We start from the raw sequence: 19,554 nt of genomic DNA, 5'->3' as shown, positions 1-19,554 counted from the left end.
GCCCTGCGGGCGGAAGAATAAAAAAAAACCGAAGCAAAATCCAAAGCGAGGGCTGTTTTGTTACTATAGAGCACTACCTGAGGCGGGGGAAACGCAAGGCAGCGGGTGGGCTTCCATCGGGCCCTTTAGCGAGCTCTGGTAGCTACAGAGCTGAAAGAACGAGAAAGGTAAGGCCTCAGACACTTAAAAAAATAGTAAACAATAAATTTGTTTTTTATTTAGTAGTTATGCTGTCGTCAAAGCACAATTCTCAGAAGAGGAGTCTCCTGTTAATGTAGTTTTCAGGTTAGCCCCATAAACCCCACAGTGTGGTACCCATCACACACAACATCCCTTAAACACACCATTACTTGGTGCTTAAATGTCTCCCTACTTACATTTGTAACAGCACTGTCCCGACAGAACAGGACTTCGGGTTTTCCAAGACCCCTTCCACAAGTTTTCACACAGGCACTGGTGAACTACTTATTTTCCAGCTATCCAGGGATTTTCCACTCAGGGGAAGCCTTGCAAATTCAAACCCCATGGTTACCAGAATTACCATGCTGATAAGCCAGGCAGTACAGACTTGTTTGGAATGAATGCAGTAAGACTTATACCTGGGTTATGCAGTATTTCTTGCTTTTGTGAGGCAGGAAGAAGCACACATTCTGCAAACAGAAGACAATTTGGGAAACGTAGTAAAACAGGTACACACATCTAGTAAAACATGGAACAAACATCTCTTCAAATGCAGACAGGCAGCCCTTCCTCTAGTTCGTCTCTGATTTTGAGGCTCTACTATGTTACTTCAAGTATCTTCACAGAAAGGTCAAGGTTGGAAGGGACCTCTGGAGACCATCTAGTCCAACCCTAGCTAAAGCAGATTCTCCCAGAGCAGGCTGCACAGTCACATCTAGGTGGATTTGAATGTCTCCAGGGAAGGAGACCCAACAGCCTCTCTGGGAAGCCTGTCCCAGTGCTCTGCCACCCTCAAGGCAGATAAGTTTTTCCTCGTATTCAGATGGAACTTTTTGTGTCACAGTTTGTGCCCGTTGCCCCTTGTTCTATCACTGGGCACCACTGAAAAAAGCCTGGCCCCATCCCCTTGGCACTTGCCCTTAAGATATTTGTATGCATTGATAAGATCCCCTCTCAGCCTTATCCAGGCTGAACAGCCCCAGCTCTCTCAGCCTCTCCCCACCAGGGAGGTGCTCCAGTCCCCTCATCTCTGCAGCCCTCTACTGGACCCGCTCCAGCAGTTCCGTGTCTCTCTGGAACTGGGGTACCCAGAACTGGACACAGCACTCCAGATGCTGCCTTGCCAGGGCAGAGCAGAGGCAGAGAATCATCTCCCTTTCACAGGCCCTCAGGGCTGAACTGTTGCCCCTTAAGTGCATATAAGGCTGAGACCCTCAAACACTAACTACACTTGCCTGCTTGATCTTCCTCATTACTCCCTTACCTAAAACAAAAAAGCCACCAGCTTATATCCAAACAAATACATGACACAGATTAGAACAGTGCCAGAGTGGAGGATGCCAGGATCTGCATAAAAGTATTTTATTAATAACAAACAAATAAGCACATATAACCCTTACACATATTTTTCAGGTAACACCACAAAACCATCTTGCATTAACTCCGAAAAAAAAAAATTCCTGCTCAAAAGGCCATCACCTCCAGAGTTTCAGGCAACATCAAGACCACACAGTTTCCGTACAATTTGGTATTTTCAGTCTAGCTCTCGCTGGTTCAATGTTACACTCCTGAAGCCACAGATACAGTGGCTGAATGGGTACATGACCCGATTAGTCCAAAACAATCTTTATAGATTATATAATATGCTTGTTGCTGAACCACAGGCATGAGGATTCATCCTTTGCATTTTTTATCAGGTGTTGATAATTCAGTGACCTGCTGTCTGTATGTCTTGATTAATATCTTGCACCACACTTCCATCCAAACAGAGTCAGTGGCAAATTAATGTTTTTCTTAGAGGACTGTAATAAACTGAAGTATGATTAAAGACATCTCAGAAAGTCACCACTTTGGCAGAAAAGCCAGTAAGAGATAAAAATCGGCTTAGAAAAATGCTGCCTTTCAGAAGGGGCTATGATGCCACTTCAACAGTGATGATTTCACATTTTCCAGTATCTTGATCTGTGCAGGTAACATGCAAGGACCCATCCCTAGATAAAAGAGATACGTTTAGGACTGTTTCAGCACAACACTTAGAATGTTACTGTATGTTCCAGAGACTATGAACAACAGTCTTCATGCAGAGATTAGAAGATTAGCATCAAAATATCCAGGGAAGAACATGCTTCAACACAGATGAAACTGATCTATGAAATGAAGTTAAGTTTATTTAATATTTAAGATATCCACTTGTCCTCCATTAAAGCATGTACCTTCTCTAAATGTGTTGGAGCAGATTCAGGAATGTGTTTAAATATTGTAACCAAGTTTATTTACTACAGGTTTGTGACTGGAGTATGCAGTAATATTAACTCAAAACACTCATCTTGAACTCTGAGTTAACAGCAACAACAGATAAGCATGTCTTCTCAAAGCATGAGAACTTGATTTTTAAAAAGTAGTAATCTAAATAGCAAGAATCTCCTTCAACAAGGAAAGTGTTTTTCAAAATCCAAGAATTAAGAGACAATATTGAATCCTATTTCATCTAGACCGTCACGCAATGTTTAGATAGAAATAGATGTGCTCTAGGGAACTTTCTGTATCTTTTTCACATCATCAGGAGGAAGTATTAGCAAAATAAGAGAAGAAATAAAAGCTGGAAGAGGAAGAGGAGGAGGAAAAGGGAAAAAAGGAGTAGGAGAATGAGAAGGAGGAAGAACAGGAAGACTGGGAGAACTGAAGTGGTTCGACTCAATCTTAAGGGTTTTTTCCAACCTAAACAATTATATGATTCTAAGTATTACTAAACCCCCCTTTAAAATAATGCAGGTTTTCTGCACTACACAGTTGCATATATAATCCCCAAGATGTTTTTCATATCAATGCTGAATGCAAATCTCTGTACGACTAACAAGGTATTTTAAGTTGTCTGTTAATAAAGCACCTGATAGTTAACGCAAGTAAGTATTTTGAACTCAAATAGCAAGTAGGTTTTAGTTTTTAGCAACATCTAGACAACTTTCATATTCTTTAGAAAAGCAATATGAACTTCATGACAGGCCTTAGAAGACAAACATGTTTTGACTACTTGGAATTCTACCTTCTGATATCTTTTTAAACTATTTGGACTATCTTAAATGAGCCCAAGCACTCCCATTAGGGCCTAAGAAGGTAAGAGAAATTTCTTCAATATCGCATCATCCCTATTCCCTCACCTGCCATAAGATACTTTATATTTTCCCATAATAAATAGGCAATTCTGTAAGTCTGGTTTCCTGTGGCATTGTTTCTCATGCTTAACAACTCCATCTCTGAAAGGACAGAACCACACGTTTTCCTCACAAACACTGCATATGAGAAGGCCTTCATAAATTCCTTCCCAACTAATAAAGACATATTCTACCTCAGTCATTACCAAGAGTGCAGGCATTCAGCAGAACTACCTGTCCCCCTTCCACAGGAAATCTGAGACCATGACGGCTCTCAAGCATGGTTAAACTGATCAACAGTCCACAAGTTGCTAAAACTTAACATAATTGTGCAGATGCTTTTTATTTCTTTGGGATTCAAACAACGAAAGCACATGAAGTACTGCATAAAAAACACATTACAACAGAATTCACCCCTGCAAGCAATGAATTGCTGGAATTTCTCAACATAAAATTAAACATCCTGCAACAGGAGACAAGACTGCTTATCAGAAGTATGACATATCAAGTTAAATAGCAGAACAATAAATATTTTGGGTACCTTTTCATAGTGAGAACAGTTAGTATATCATGTAGGCCATCCTCCTTTTTATCTAAATCCTGGAGTATAATCTATTAAAAAATAAAAATTGTGATCATAGTCAAGTTCTCTAAATCCTTGCACAGCAGTTTAGTGGAAGTGACACAATAGCTAAGGTGAGCAAATCATTGTTTAGTAACTCATCTAATAATTAAACATCAAAACATGATGTGGGCTTCATCTGCAGTGCAAATCTACATATTTTTAGCAATTTATTCTACTGCTTCAGTGGTTTTGTTCCAGGATCTATCACCAAGATAGCTGGAGTACCTACAACTCCCACAGACTACAGTAAGAGCTGAGCACGTTCCTTTACTTAGGACCAGTTCTGTAATTATTAACTAAGGGGATGAGGAAAGGATGTTAAAGATCTTTGGGCAGGACTAAGGTGGAACAACAATTTTCTCAAGTATTCCATCCATTTCAGCCACATCTGCCCCCTCCTTGATGCCAAGGGTACGGAAGCCATGGTAAGCACACCATCACTGTTTAAAACAAGCTGTGTTCTCTCAACAGATTAACTCCTGAGAAACATATCAGGTGAGGATTTAATCATTATCATCTTACCACTGTGAAAAATTAAATGTGGTATTTAATACCAAGATCCTGTCTAATCTAGGAAGATCAAGAAGCAACCAACAGTACACACACTCGCTACATCACAGCCTCCAGCGGTTTTATTTCTAAAACGTTAGAGATCTCTGTACTACTGGAATGACGGGTTATGATCTCTCATCCCAGGTGCGCTTAACTACAGTAGTGCCAAACATCAAATCCAGCCAGCTGATTAGAAATTCAAAAGGGAAACTTCAATTTCTTTAAAAAGTACTTAAATACTTCATAACACATTCACAGAAGAATGCTTAAAGACTGTTTCCAAGGAGATGCATATCATTCTGATTTTGTAACAAAAAGTCTTAGTAGTCTAGGTGGGATTTGCTTTGGTTTTTTTCAGACTCATTTGATTTCCAAGTGGTTGATATTAAAGGCGCATACAAATATGTATATACTTACCTGTGCAAATTTACCTTCTTCATTCATGGGACTTTTCCCCAATGACTCGTATAGCTCAAGGCACACAGAAGAAGTGTTTCCAGGAGCATGCAGGGTGTGCTGCCTTCGTGCTGGTAATGGTGTCCCTGATGGAAATAGCACTGTGAATTTGTCAGCCCCCGACTCGTCTACTCCCTTTAAAAAGAAAAAAAAAGTTCACACCTTTCTCTTAAGTACTTTACTGAGCTGGAAACGTTACAACAGTGCTCCATGAAAAAAGAAATGCAAGATTCATTCTCTGCCACATTACCATCACAGCAAGTAAAAACAAAACAAAAAACCCACAACAAAACCTGTTTCTATAAATAAATGAAAAAGTCCAACTATTAAAACGTAGCAAAGGCACAATCCGTCTCCCCTTAAATATCAAGCAGATTATTCCTGTCTTTTTTGTTGATAAACCTAAATTAACACTTAGTGTTGACCTATCACCAATCTGTAGAACTGATAATAAACAATACTGTTTCTCTAACATCATCCATTAAGTAGTGCTGTATATTCACTGCAGCAGTAAAGTTAAATAATTTTAGCCTTACCTTAAGAAGAATATCTTTGGCAGAACACTCAATAAATGCTTCTTCTTCTAACAAGGTATTCTCTTTCCCTAGCAGAATTCCTGCCTCTATGGCTGCACCAATGGGAATCACTTCATCTGGAGGAATTGAATTCAGTAATTCCACAGTTGGGAAAATGTCTTTGATCAGCTGCTGTAGCTTTGGGATTCGAGCAGACCCACCACACAGAACTACCTGGAAAACATGCCTTAATGATTTCAAATCTTTCTTCTGACACATAAAACAGACAAGCTGCAACCTGCAATACAGAAATGCAAACTGCTCTGGAATATTTTATCATCTGTAGCTGTTAAAAGAAAAAATATGCCAGCTCTGCTTGACTTTTGTTACTTTTGTGTTTGAAATTAAAGTAGCTTGCACACTTGAAATGGTGTCTTGGAAAAGTGTTTATTATAGTAAGCATCAGCTAGATGAGGTACCATTTGAAAAACTGATAAATTAATCATAAAATAACATCAGGCTGGAAGGTATCTCCAGGTCACCTACTCCAACCTCCTGCCCAGAACAGGCCCAGTTATAACAGGCTGCTCAGGACCTGATCTCCATGGACAGGGATTCTACACTCTATGGGCACTTACATCAGTGTTTGATGACCCTCACATGGCAGCATTTTTTCTCGCTAAGTTTCCCCATGTTGTAGCTTGTAGCTGCCTGCCACTCACCCTTCATGCACCTATAGGAAGTGCTCCATCATGCTCTTGTCATGCACGTATAGGAAGGAGTAAGTTTAGGTTGTTTCAGGTATGCTTTACCAATAGGTAACTGTAGGCAGCACCAGTCTCCCCTGTGCCTCTTCTTACAGGTGCGCAAACCCAGCTCTCTTGGCCCAAACCACCATGGTAGCCCTCCAACTGGACTGGCTCCAGTATGTCAGAACCTCTTGTAATTTTTTGGCTTCACAGAAGATGATTGTATCTGGACACTCTGTCCAAGTACCAAAGAGGCAAAAGAAACACCCACTTTCCTGTACCTGTGGCTACACTCTTGCTATTACAGCCCAGCATGCAACCAGCTTGCTTGCTGCAGAGACACACTGCCAACTGCTATTAAACTTACTGCCTGTTACAACTCCCATGCCTCTCCCTGCACAGCTGCTTTCAGCAACCACCAGCCTGTCCTGCTGGCACAGGATCATTCCATCCCACACTCTACATTTGCCTCTGTTGTCCATCATGATCATCTTTTTCATTGGACTGGATGATCACCGTGGGTCCCTTCCAACTGAAATATTCTATTATATATATTTCTCTTGCCTTTTTCAACCCCTCTGAACAGCAGCCTTGACCTACAGTGGTATTGATTGCTCCCCTCATTTTGGTACTGTCTGCAAACTTGCTGAGCACATGCTAGCCCATCATCCACACTATTAATAGGGACATTAAACTGTATTAGCCCCAGTATCAAACCCTGAGGGCCATCACTGAGAACCAGCTATCACTTACTGATCTTGTGGAAGAAAAAAAACCCCTTAAAACCCTTCTCTTACTACAGTAACTCAGTTGAGATTGACCAGATCTGGGAACAAAGCTAATTCCTACTATTCTTCATTTACAACTCTTAAGTTATGTTTTACATTTAATGTAAAAATAAATGAACATAAAGTGGGCCCCCAACACATTCAGGCCTGAGAGAACAGCACATTGGACAACCTAAAAAATACCGCCACCAGAAAAAACCCAACTTTTTTTTATATATATATATATAAAATTAAATATGGCCTGGGATATTTCATTATCCTAGCAGCGAAACTCAGATGTGACACAGCAGACACTAATTAAGAGTCTGAAAATGCATGAAGTATCATTAAAAGTGTCAGCTAACTCTTGCTGCAGAATTTACATGCCAATTCCATCATTCCATCAGCAACAAATGCAGCACTATTTGCTACGCACAGGTGCGACAGAGGTTGAGATGAAGTTACTCTCTTACACCAAAGCAAAAAAAAGACATTTTAATGAAATTAATAATGTTTGCTACTTACCACCTCTGGTATTAAAGCACTCTGTGGTTTAGCATCTAATGTGTTTTTAGGTTTAAGCTAACAAGGAGGAACATAGGCACCAAGTAGACACTAAGCAGTTTGTTCAACTCCTAAGACACAAGCTGAAACTTGGGCTTTCTTCAGATGCTTCAAAGCCCATCCAAAGCTCAGTGATGGTAGAGGAAAGGCTATATACTAAACTTAAAGGTATTCCTCAGCTCTACCAAGAGTTACAGAAACACACCAAACTGAGACAAATCCTCTTCCATTTACTCAATATGCAGCAGTAAAACCACTTAACTCTGACTGTACCTTACACTTAACTTCAAGCAATCAAACTCAAAACAAAGATAGGAGTGCTAGAGATAGTCTACATACTTCACTGGATCTGAGCCAAAAATGCTTAAACACATAATGAAATAATCTCAGACTGCAAGGAAAACAGGCCCCACAAATATTCTTCCTGTGGAGTTACAAAGTATACTACAGACAAGTGATTTCTATTATTACCTTATTAATATCATCTGCTGTAAATCCAACTTGCTGCAAGAGCTTTTTAATTGCTTCTACACATTTATTAAAAAGTGAAGAACAGATAAGTTCAAACCTGGCCCTAGAAGGAAAAAACAAACAAAACCAACACATTCAAGAAGAGTCACTGCATACATTAGAGACAAATATCTGAAACGCAGAAATAATCATTTTCAGAGTATACTTTTGTTCTCTAGCTGTATCTGGTACTAAAGGGATTTTTGTTTTTTTTTGTTTTTTAAAATCTCATTTCCAAATTATTAAGCTGGAAGATTCCATCATTAACACCTACATGGACTGCACATTCACTCTTGTGTACTCAGAAGAAAAAACAGTATTGCTGTCTTGGATCGTATGTGAAAAGCAGCAAAAAACCTTGGAACTGCTTCATCATCTTTAAAACTGAGACACAAATATGCAAATGTGCCTCTTGAATTTTCAGAGACAAATGGAGCCGTGTCCTTATTTGCAAGCAGGGAGTAGGTTAGCAGATTGAAAAAACCCTTGTGCTTACTTCAGGCTCTTTCGAGGCTGAATAGGAAGTTTTACAAACAGAAGTCATATTCTGCAACACTAGTCCACAGGACTGGCATCCTTATCCAAAAATGAGCCAAAACAAGTTACAGAGAATAGCTTCTCACACCTGCAAAACATACTGTGCTGTATTTTACCAGATCCAACTGCTGCAGTGGTAGATGCATAGCTCTGGAATTGATAAGTCTTATTTCATTTTGCTAAAGCTGCTGCTGACTGAAAGAGCAATCAAAATTAGCCAAACGTCTCAATAAGATTATCCCAAGAAAGAAGAAACTTATGACAGCAGTATGAACAAAAAGAAAACAGCTTTCTACTCCAGCTGTCAAAAAGAGGCAACGTCAAAACTTCCATGACTCCTATCATCTTTTAGGTGAGAGTCCAAAAGTAGTCTTTAAGGAAAACCCAACAAAAATAGTAATTAGGGGATACACACACATACACGACATCACCTTGAGTAATTATAGTATCTATTCCCCTTTCCATCAACAACCAGCCTCCAAGTATGAGGTGTCCTTGCACCTTATTGTCTAGCCATTAGGACAACATTGTTACTGTTACTACCCTAACTACTACAGATTGCATCATAGCAGAACCAATTAATATGAAAATAGAGCTGAAAAAGCAAGCTGGTCTTCTTTTACTTCTACTCCTGAAATTAATGTTACCAAAAATATCAAAGCTTACTGAACATCCTAAGTACTATCTAGAATTTCAAGCATAGTTTTATATAAAAGCAGTAGCTTCAAGATCTGCTTTACCTGGACACATTACAATCAAAATCTAATCCATCATACAATGAATCTACAAAACAGTTTGCACTCCCCAGGGTTGATAAAGAGTGCTTCGCAATATCAGCGCTGTTCATTAACTTCATCATGGCTCTGGGATTTTCTCTAATATCATGTTTACATGACCTACATTTAAAAAAAAGAAGAAATATCAGTTCAGAGAGACAGGCATTTGAGTGATAACACTATTTTTCTAAAAGGAGAAACAGGTTAGAGCTATTGAACTTCTTTGCTGTAGACATTTTAGTACTATCTACAATGACACTATTGAAAGCTCTCAAAGAAGTGTCTATTTCAATTTCAACCAAAGAACATTGTGTAGAAGCACCCTGAACTCAGGCATTAATGTTCATCATACAGATGTTTTTCAGAACAGTTTCTCAGCTGAACAAGTCCTGTAGAAGCTGCAAGGAACAGCAAGAAAAGGTCTGCAAGTTAACCAATTTTAGCCACGTATCAGTAAGAAACAGAACACTAAACATCAGACATGTTGTCAACAAAATATGTTTCATTCAAAAAGTCTCCTTCTGTATATAGTATGCAACTGAACACTTCAAGATCATTAGAGCCAATGGTAATGCAACTGTTCATTTTGGTTCATCATAGGATGACATGCCATAGAGACTTCAGTCTGATGACCCAAGCCCCTCCACCATCCTTCATGCCAACTAGAAAATCAAAACCAAACCCACACAGGTGAATTCCCTGCCACCCCAAAAGTTGTGACTGAAAGGATGTAAACAGCCTGTAGTGACATACAACACTCAAAACACAGAACAGTTCATAGTCGAGCCCTTATAGTTCAACACCGACTTCAGGCAACAACTACCCAAAGCCAGGTGTTCACCGGTCTTCCTCCTTGGCCCCCAACAACTGACTGTTCCTTTAGTATCTTTACTGGAGCCATTTTGCTTGCAGTCTGCCTGATCCGAAAACTGAGTAAGAATTTATACTTTTTTTGAAAGCAAGCACCAGATAACGAAGTTCCTGTCTTTAGGGCAACACGCTTGAAATTCAAAACCTACCTCTGAAATTCAGAAGCCAAGTGCTGTGCTAGAGCTTCAGTGAAGCAAACTCCACCAATGCCATCATCTGTGTTTGTAGCAAGCACACGATATATTCCACTGTTCACTTCTATGACTGTGATAGAAAGTGACGTTCCACCAAGTTTATAAACCAACACATTGCTGCCACATTAAAAAAAAGATAATAATTGGAAGTAGCATTAATAAGCCAAGTAAAATTGTGTTAACTTTAATACACCATCTAAAAAAAATACTACCTTATAAGGTATGGCAGGTTTTAATCAGTTTTGTCAAGAGAATTTGATCTGGGGTGTTTGTATTTAATGCATCTCAGTACTTCTGACTATTTGACAATGTTCCCTAAAGAACAAAATTAGTCTCTTTCGTACAGTGAGAACAGCCAATATTTCTCCTACAACACAACTGAGAAAAGAATTCTAAAAAAATAAAACCCCAAACACAGGAATTTAAAACACTACAGATTTACAGCTTCTGAATTGGTTTTGGTTTTATTAAGAACCCCCCCCCAAAAAAACCCAAAACCAAGCCTCAAATAATTAACTTTGTATTGACTGCTAAGGCAACACAGCATTCCCTCGTTTAAGATTCCTCAGGATTTAAGTACAGCAGCTTAAATTTAAGAAGTAAAATATTAGGATTTTACCTTTTCCCAGTGGGTGAGTCTTGGCCAATTCCATACGCCAGGAGAGCTGCAGACGGCTCATGAATTAATCTCAGAACATTAAATCCAGCGGCTGCAGCTGCTTCCCTGTGATAAGGCATAACAGCATTTCATTTTACTTTCATAACTTCACTGAAGTCACATGCTATTAAGATTTCATCTGAACTACTTATGCTACCAACTCAGAACTTGGTTACAGCATGGTATTAACAAAGCGAAGTGACTGGAACAGAAAGGTATCAAGAAGTTCAGTTGCTGCTGTGTTCTTCAGGTAGTTAGATCTGCCCTGTGTTCATTGCGAAAGAAAACACAGATGTACCCGTCCACATACCCCATAAAACCAGCAAAAACTGCACCCTCAATCAAACTTGGTAACTTCTCTTCAGGTGTCATATTAAAAGTTTTTGGCACATTATTTCAACACGTATGCTAAGAAAATTGGTTTTACTTCCAAATCAAGTTACTGCACCTCACTTACATTTTCTTTGCATGTTTTCTTGAAACTTCAGTAACACTGGGACTGCCCTGCAAGTTGTTTCCTCCCTTTGAAGTCATTTTGTAACTGGTATACCAAAGCAATAGAATGTTTCATTATACATACTGCAAACACTCAGCTCACTAATGTTTTAAGTGTGCTTTAAGCATTTCATGATAGTCATAAGGGCTTCTACATATCAGAAAGTAGAAATAGATGCTGCCAATTACGCACAGCTTTAAGTCTACCTATGCTTTCATATTGAGTAACTTATACCACAGAACTTTTTCCAAACAGAACTTCGAAGTAGAATACTGGTGTGGGATTCTGTATCTGCTCTCTGACATAACAGTCCTCAATAAAGTCACATAACACAGCTTGGATTGGCAAGTGTCATATAAATGGAGGAGGGCTGAGAAATTATTTGCATTTCAAAGGGGACACTGAAAATCCACATCTGAAATGACATTCTATCATTGATGATACCAAAATTCCCTCTCACTTTAATTGAATCAGAATTTCATTTTTGTTCCAACAGTGAATTCCATGAAAAGTTTCCAAAGTCATGATTTAATCTGCTTTTGTATTTTCCCAATTCAAGTAGCTCCCAGTGTCCTGACTGACTGTTGCAAGCTAAAGTCCGGCAGAATTCCCATTGCTGATCTGCCAGTCTGCTTTAGGCACGTTAAATAACAAAAAGAAATATCTTTATCTTCTTACCCAAGGGCATTTTTCTGATTCTCTCCAAAATCAAATGGTACAGTGATAACAACGTCATTTACATCTGAACCCAACGCAGACTGAGCAGTTTCTGTTTATGAACATAGGCAGAACATATTTATTACAAGCAAAAAAACCAATACACCACATCTTAAAAATATGATAACAGCTTAAAAACTAAAATCTTTTATGGTTTTATTTATACCTTTCATTTTACTGAAAATTAGTTTTGCCACATCTTCTGGGTTAATAAGTTTATTATCTATTTCATACTGAATTTTTCCATTCTTCTCAATTATCTGTAAGCAAAACCAACATACCTTTGTTAGATATGTAATATGGTTATTAACAGAAAGTAATGTTTAATTTAGTTTCTGTTCAAAGTAAAAAGCACTAGACTGCATAAATACCTTCTGCATTAGCACTCAACTACAAGAGAGTAAGTGCTTCCAAGATGCTTATCAAAGGTCACAAAAAATTTGCATTATCCAACAGACATGACAGTGACACATGTGGACTTAAAGACTCCAGACTTCCTTTTTCTATAAAAAGTTTTCCTTAGTATAAAAGCAATGTTTAGAACAGAAATACTTGCCTGCTTGTATTAGTTAAGAAAAAAAACCAACTCTATATAAGCATGTCAATACAGTCAAAAACCAGAGACAAACTCATTCCTTCTTCAGCCATGTATTTTCCAGGATAATTTTTCTCTTGTTTTGTAAAAAGTTTTCTAGTAACAAGCACAGTATTATCCAAATTAAATACCCAGATTAAATCAAGGAAACAAGCATTTTTATCACAAGATGCTGCAAGCTGAGCATGTACCAGCACTAAGAAACACCACAATGCTATTACCCAAATATATTAAGACAACTCCCTTTTGAGAATGGCCAATATAGATATATAACTTTTCTGCTGGACTAACACATGTTATGACGGCAGAGCTCAGAACACAGTTAAATGTCTTATAATACTTTCTCCTTTATAAAAAGGAGAAACGTTCCACATCGTAGCAGATGGACCTCATATAATGAGCTGATCACTACAGAACACAAACGTGGTGTGGCATAAACAATAAGAAACATAAAAATGATACAAGTTATTCTGGGAACAACAAAAAACCTATAGGTCATACTCACTGAACATTTGCTTTCTGCAATATATTTTGCTGCCTGTGGGTCACCCGAGCTGTCCAGACAAATTCAAAATAACAAAGTAAATCATATGCTCAAGGGTAATTGCACAAATTCATCCTGTTATTCTTTGTAAAGTCTACAGCATATGAAGCTATACTTCAACCAAAATTCCCGTTTCCACTCTATAAATACCTTTGAACACTTTCGATACCTTTTGGAGAAGAAAAGCCAACAGTTCTGACTGCTGGTATCTTTCAACCTCCTTTCCAAAGACTAATGACTGAAAAAATGCCTACTAGCTGGTGAAAAGAGAAAACAAACCCCAACATATCATTTTAAACTGCTATCCCAAATAATAATTATGAAAAGTTTCAGCAGCACCTTTGCTGCATTGACTGAAATAACATGACAACAATAAGCTGACTATCCTTAATCCTCTACTAACCATGCAAAGTTATGCATCTGAAAAGTGTTGATAAATACATCAGAATGGATATAATTTTGTTAACACCTTTCAATGAAAGGCCTGTAACACACAGCTAGGTTATCACTGAAAAATCTTCTTGCATCTCTGAGGTTAGAGCTAAACCAAGTTTAGTTTTAGCAACATTGTAACCACCAGCCCAAATCTTCACAGTTCCACCAACTGCAGAATCACAACAGGCATTATTACATCAGTCCATTTCCCAACTAATGAAAGCAACACAAAGTGTCATGCAGGTAAAACCACAGGAAAACATCCTGGTAACAAGACATTTTAGTTAAGAAACTTAAGTACATATCAAAAACATTTATGCAACTCTTTACTAAATTCCACAATTTTATTTTCACAGATAGATTCAGATCTAAACCACTATGCACCTCTTTACTCCTGGAACGAAATGTAGGGCATGTTCATAATATAACAATAACATAATATCAGTGCTGAAACTACCAACCAGCTTTAATAGGGAAAATTAAACTTCTCACCTTCCCTTTCACACCTGTTCTCTTACCTTCGCCCAAGGATCTTCTTTACTTTCACTACCGTGTTTGAAATATTTCTTATTCTACTTTGCTTTGCAGCTAAGCCAACAACCTGTATAAAAAATTAAGGGGAGAAAAAAAAAAAACAAAATGAGCAACAGGCAGAGCTCCCCTCCTCTCCCAACCACCGCCACAGAGGGAGGCCTCACCTCCTCACTTTCCGAGAAAGCAACGACGGCAGGAGTGACTCTGTCCCCGGCGTCGTTGGCGACCACGTCGGCGCGGCCATCCTGCGGACAGAAGCACCACCCGTGACCGCCCCGCCAGGACCCCGCGCCCCCTCAGGCCTTCACTCGCCGCCTGAGCCTGCAGCGCCGTGAGGGACCAGAAACCACCGCGGCCCAACCTCTCCTCCCGGCAAGGACCCCGGGCGCAGCCCCCCACCTTATAGACGGCGGCGCAGGCACAGGTAGCGCCCAGGTGGACACCGATGGCCGCCATGAACCCCTCCCACTCCCCACGCGCCCGCCGCCCCACAATGCGCTGCACGCCCCGCCCCGCCCCCGCTTCCAACCAATCCCTCTCCACTCGGCTCACCGGCCGCCAGTCAGAGCCCGCGCCGCGGTGTCTCGCGAACCGGAGGGGAGCGCTTGGCAGGCTGTCATCGGCGGAGCAGCCAATGACAAAACCGGAGCGGTGACGTCATCGAGCATGGCAACGGGGCAGGCTGCGGGCGCTGGGCGCGGGCGGGCGAGCGGGCGCCGAGCGGCCGCTGGGGGGAGGTCGCCAGGCGGGGCCCGGGCCGGCTGTTTGTTTAACCCCAGAAGACCCAACCATTACGGAAACGGAGATTAAGACGGAGAAAGGCGAGGGAAGCCGTTTGGTGCGTGCTGGGGTGTGTGTGTCAGTGGCATCTCTCATGTTTTAATTGCAGGCAATGAAGCACGCGGAGGCGGTGTAAATATTTTTTTTTATGCAAGTGCTGTAGTTACTAGCAAATCAGTCAAGCTGAAGCACCGATTATCTAACCAGGCATGAGTGATGTCTGAAGGCAAAGCTCAGTGTCCTGTTACGTTGCACTTCTATTGCAGAAATCCGCATTGGCATTACCACACACACACACACAAAAGGAAATTATTTCTAATCAATCCTGGGGGAACTGAACATCATCCGCACAGAGTTCACTTCGCCCTGCCCAGAGCTGTCTCCACACTGAAAGCTCCTGAGGTTTGGTGTGGCCCTTCGATGTGGGCAGCCAGATTCTCTGTGGCCGTCACAGGGCGCCAGGCACCGTGTGCCTGCGGCCCCCGGCTGCAGAGGTGGTGGTGCTCCTGGAGGTTTGGATGCTCCTTTGCCTCTAATTTCAATAGGGAGCCCAAATGCCCTGCAGTACCATCTCACTGCATCATTCTGAATTAAATATGGTCCTTGTCGTGCTTTATATATGATACATCGAAGGTTAAAGGAATTCATCAAGGTCACATAGAGGTAAAAGGAGTTACCTAGAGTCACAAAGGGGTTTTGTGTCCCAAAACTGATCCCTGGGCTTCTTCAGTCATGGGACAATCTTCCTTTCAGTAACTGAGCCAGCTGACCAAAGGCTGGAGCTCAGCTTGCCAGAAGTCCGTGCCTGGGAGATGATCACAGTGTTGATAAAGGCAAAACTTATACAGCTGACAACAATACCTTTGAATTTTGTCCAAATTGTAGCTCCTTTTGGTCTGCTCTTGTGCACAGAGGAATGAAAGGAGAAGGGTAGAGGTGAGCAGGAGAGACCTGTGGGGACTGGAGAAAGGTGTTGTAGAAGAAAACAATGATAGAAGTGGTGCTTTTGGCAAAAGAAAAAATGGAGGAAGTCTGGAAAGAGACACTGAAGATAGAAGGGTAAAAGAGAACAGAAGCCCCTAGTGCAGAAATCAAGAATACTTTCCTGTGCTTTCCCCCAAATCCTAATACCAGTTGCGCCATTTGTGGCAATACACTGTTAATTAGAACCTAAACCAGTACGTGTAACCTGTGCATCAAAAAGTGCTTGTGGCCACCCTGCTAACATCTCCTATACAACTAAGCACATTCACGATTATTTTCCAGTTGTTTTTTCATGAATGCGTCAAGATGGACACACAGAAGTTCTGCTTATCTTAACTAAAGCAGTTAATTTTCCTTCCAGGTGTAAGCAAATCTGAGTGGAAGCAGGCAAGAATGCCTTGGCAGAGGTTTGTGGTGGCCAGTAGGGTTTGCTGCAGAGTAAAAAGCCCTTCTCTGTGGCCTTCCTATTTTTTTGGACAGTGCTTTTAGCTAATGGAGAAGCATAGAGGTTACACTGAGCTTGAGTACACTGAGAGATGGGGTGAACAGCCCACTTACAAAGTGGAAGATGCTGCCCTGCTTGCTATGGCAGTTCTGTAAGTGAAACCCTTAATATGCTTGTTGTTCATTAAAGGTGTGGTTGAGGAGGCGGACACTGATCTGAGCAGCAGCCTGGACTCAGGATGGAAGAGAATTTAATCTTTCATGCCTCCAGGAGAGTTATCCCTCTGAGTCAGAAGGAGAAAAGTCCAGCCCCAGTCTGATGGGAGTCCTTCACATCTCCAGGTACCTACAACAAACAAACAAACCAGCCCACTGTGCTCCCCCTGCTACAAACTCACCTCTGATTTAGCCAGGTACTCTGATGAAACTTCTTAATATTATTTCCCAGGTGACAAAAGCAGTGGCACAAACCTTCACAGCATCAGAGCTGCCTGCCCCTTCTCTCCCAGTCTGTGGCACATCTCTCAGCCATCCAAAGACCAGACAAGCCACCGTCAGACTAGCTGTTAGCACAGTATGATGTAAGCTCGCCCAAGCTTCTTCTGTACTGAGAGCTCACAGGTAGCCTGAGGAGCTTGAATGCAAAAATGGATCCCCAGCACTGTCTGTAGCCAGCTGTCTGTAGGAAAACCACAGAGATTATGACAAAAGGGCAGTAATATCTGCCGAGTTATTTAAAATGGAAGCAAGTATCTCTATTGAACAACAAACTGTTTTGCGGCTGGTAAATAGTATATACTCTAAAATGTCCCTTGGGGTGAGGAAGGAAGGATGAGAGAACTTTTAATTATCTTGTACATGTTCTGACTTAATTCTCAGGAAATTAAGCTCCAAGGAGGCTAGAGATGGCAGATGCAAGACCATTGTCTGTGATCGTCTCTGGCCTGGGGATGTCAACAGAGCCAATGGAGTTGATTCCCAGAAGAGCTGTGGAAGCACCCGTCTGTGGGGGGACCTGGGCAGTTGTCCTCCAGGTGGCATTTCCCCCCGACTTTGAAAATAACCTCTTCCTCAAGACACCAGCATGATACTGGATAGTCCTGCTGGAGATGCTGACACCTCTGTTGGAAAACTTTCATCCCCATCACTTGCCTTCATGAAAGCATCCATGAGATATTTTTTTTTTGTCATAAAAAGAAGCTCTTCAAATTCGTTGCCTAAATCTCTTGAAGTAATTGCACCGTACTTATCCATGGCATTGCTGATTTTGGGCACAGGAGTACATGCTGTTGGGACGTCTATCTGTATATCACCCCCAAAGTTGCTGGGTTTCGATGAAGGCTGCAGGCTATTTCTGGGTTCGCTGTAACACTTGCCACCCATTATTACAAAAGGCCCTTGCTGAAGTTGATTTCAGTATCCTCATTGCTTCATAGTCACAGTACCTAAGTGATAGCGAAGAGGCAAGTTCACTTAGTGGATCAGACTAATTAAGTACTTGTGTTAATTTTTAATAAGTGGAACAGAATGTTTTTATGGGTTGCAGGTTGAGGCTGACTGCTATGGAGTTTTCTCACAGCAGTCAAAAAAGTTTGGCAGGCAAACCTGTTGAAAAGCTGGTATTAATGCCTGTAGGTGGCATAAATGCAGCATGTAATTGCAATGCTACAACTCATCTGCAGCATTTAGTCTGTTTGGCAGCTCAGTAGGTTTGCAGTAAGGTTGAAGCCAGATTATTTTTCTGTACTTAGACCAGAGTACTTATTAGAGAATATCCCAAGATTTTTTTATAGTTTAGATGACATAAAGCATATTAAACATCTATTTGGTTTTGCTTGGAAGTGACAAATGTTAGTTTTCTTCCTCTCTTTTCTTGAAAAACTTTTGAGTGCCAGCAAAATAAATCAACCTTTATTGCACTCCCTATCACAAACTTGAGTCACAAAGTAGGAAAAATCCATTTTTCTTACAACCCAACCCAACCAAACCTTCATCTTGTACCTGGGGCGTTGATCAGCATCCACTGGATGAGCTGCTGACCCACACTGAAGTATCCCAAGAGTATCGGCAAATGACTCCAGCTGATGCAGTTTGTCTGAAAGCGACATTGTCCTGAAGATACGAACCTCTTCCAAGGTATTCCAGGACAGTTCTTTTCTGCTGCCATTCAGTCAGTTGTGGATTATTCGTGACAGGAGTAAGGAGGCACTAAAGACTAATCAAACAGCGCACATTTTTCATAGCTAGAACACAGAACCAGCACAAGTCACCTTTGACAAGGCTTTGTTGCCTATTACGAAAATCAAATACATAGGATTTTCTTTAGAGTAAGAATAAGCGCATCCACAGATAACTGCATGTACAGTCTGTGTTAATAAAACAAGAAAAAATGTAATATGCTCATCGCTGTTTGGAGAATTGCTGTAGACTGTATCAGGCACTATCATCTCTAGGCACAGCTATAATGGTCGTGGTTGCCTGAACAACTTTATTACTCTTGTCATGTCTAAGAACTTTTAAGCACACATACAAATGATTATTTTTTTTTTCCCAAGGAAAATAATAGAAAAATCTTCACATTATGTCTTTTTACATTTTTGGCCTGTTTCCTCTCCATGTCCCGGTTTTGCCATCTCCTAAATAATGTCAAACTTGCTTTGCAGGAATGTTGAAAGGTTTTAATAATAGATAGGAAGCTTGTTGAGATCCTTGGCTGGAGGATACTCTGTAAATATGAAATGTTATGGTTAATAATGCAGATCTAAGTTATGACATGAATTACAAAGGTGCCATGAGGCAATCCCAGAGCTTTCCAAGCAGGCTCTGTGGTATAAAATATGCCTGAAATTTATTTTTGTGCTCTGGGTAGAAAACCTTGTGTTCATTGAGCACTGGCATGAAGTTTATACGCTGCAGGGCA

The 19,554-nt window shown here is 40.7% G+C and overlaps 1 protein-coding gene and 1 long non-coding RNA gene across 2 annotated transcripts; one reads left to right on the top strand and one right to left on the bottom strand.

The window, feature by feature from the left end:
• Nucleotides 1–194: 194 nt before the first annotated feature.
• Nucleotides 195–14,934, bottom strand: HSPA14 (heat shock protein family A (Hsp70) member 14). The gene is made up of 14 exons (XM_055710536.1): nt 14,826–14,934; nt 14,591–14,671; nt 14,411–14,493; nt 13,419–13,467; nt 12,485–12,578; nt 12,280–12,370; nt 11,067–11,171; nt 10,403–10,564; nt 9,348–9,503; nt 8,032–8,134; nt 5,502–5,714; nt 4,927–5,100; nt 3,874–3,944; nt 195–2,171 (listed from the first exon to the last, which is right to left on the bottom strand). The coding sequence occupies exons 1-14, from the start codon at nt 14,880–14,882 to the stop codon at nt 2,093–2,095; spliced, it is 1,518 nt and encodes a 505-aa protein (XP_055566511.1). The 5' UTR covers nt 14,883–14,934; the 3' UTR covers nt 195–2,092.
• Nucleotides 14,935–15,008: 74 nt separating this feature from the next.
• On the top strand, nt 15,009–19,302 carry LOC114015898 (uncharacterized). The gene is made up of 3 exons (XR_003560077.2): nt 15,009–15,264; nt 16,825–16,976; nt 17,514–19,302. It is a non-coding gene; the product is annotated as an uncharacterized LOC114015898 (long non-coding RNA).
• Nucleotides 19,303–19,554: the final 252 nt, after the last annotated feature.

The sequence above is a fragment of the Falco cherrug genome, chromosome 5 (assembly GCF_023634085.1).
Source record: "Falco cherrug isolate bFalChe1 chromosome 5, bFalChe1.pri, whole genome shotgun sequence".
Lineage (NCBI taxonomy): Eukaryota > Metazoa > Chordata > Aves > Falconiformes > Falconidae > Falco > Falco cherrug.
This window is presented reverse-complemented; position numbering and strand designations above follow the sequence as displayed.

Coding starts and splice junctions, on each gene's coding strand:
- HSPA14 (XM_055710536.1), bottom strand. CDS start 14,882: ATGGCGGCCATCGGTGTCCACCTGGGCGCTACCTGTGCCTGCGCCGCC. Junction 10,565..11,066: donor GACTCACCCACTGGGAAAAG/GTAAAATCCTAA, acceptor TTAATGTGGCAG/CAATGTGTTGGTTTATAAAC. Junction 3,945..4,926: donor AAGAAGGTAAATTTGCACAG/GTAAGTATATAC, acceptor ATTTTTTAATAG/ATTATACTCCAGGATTTAGA.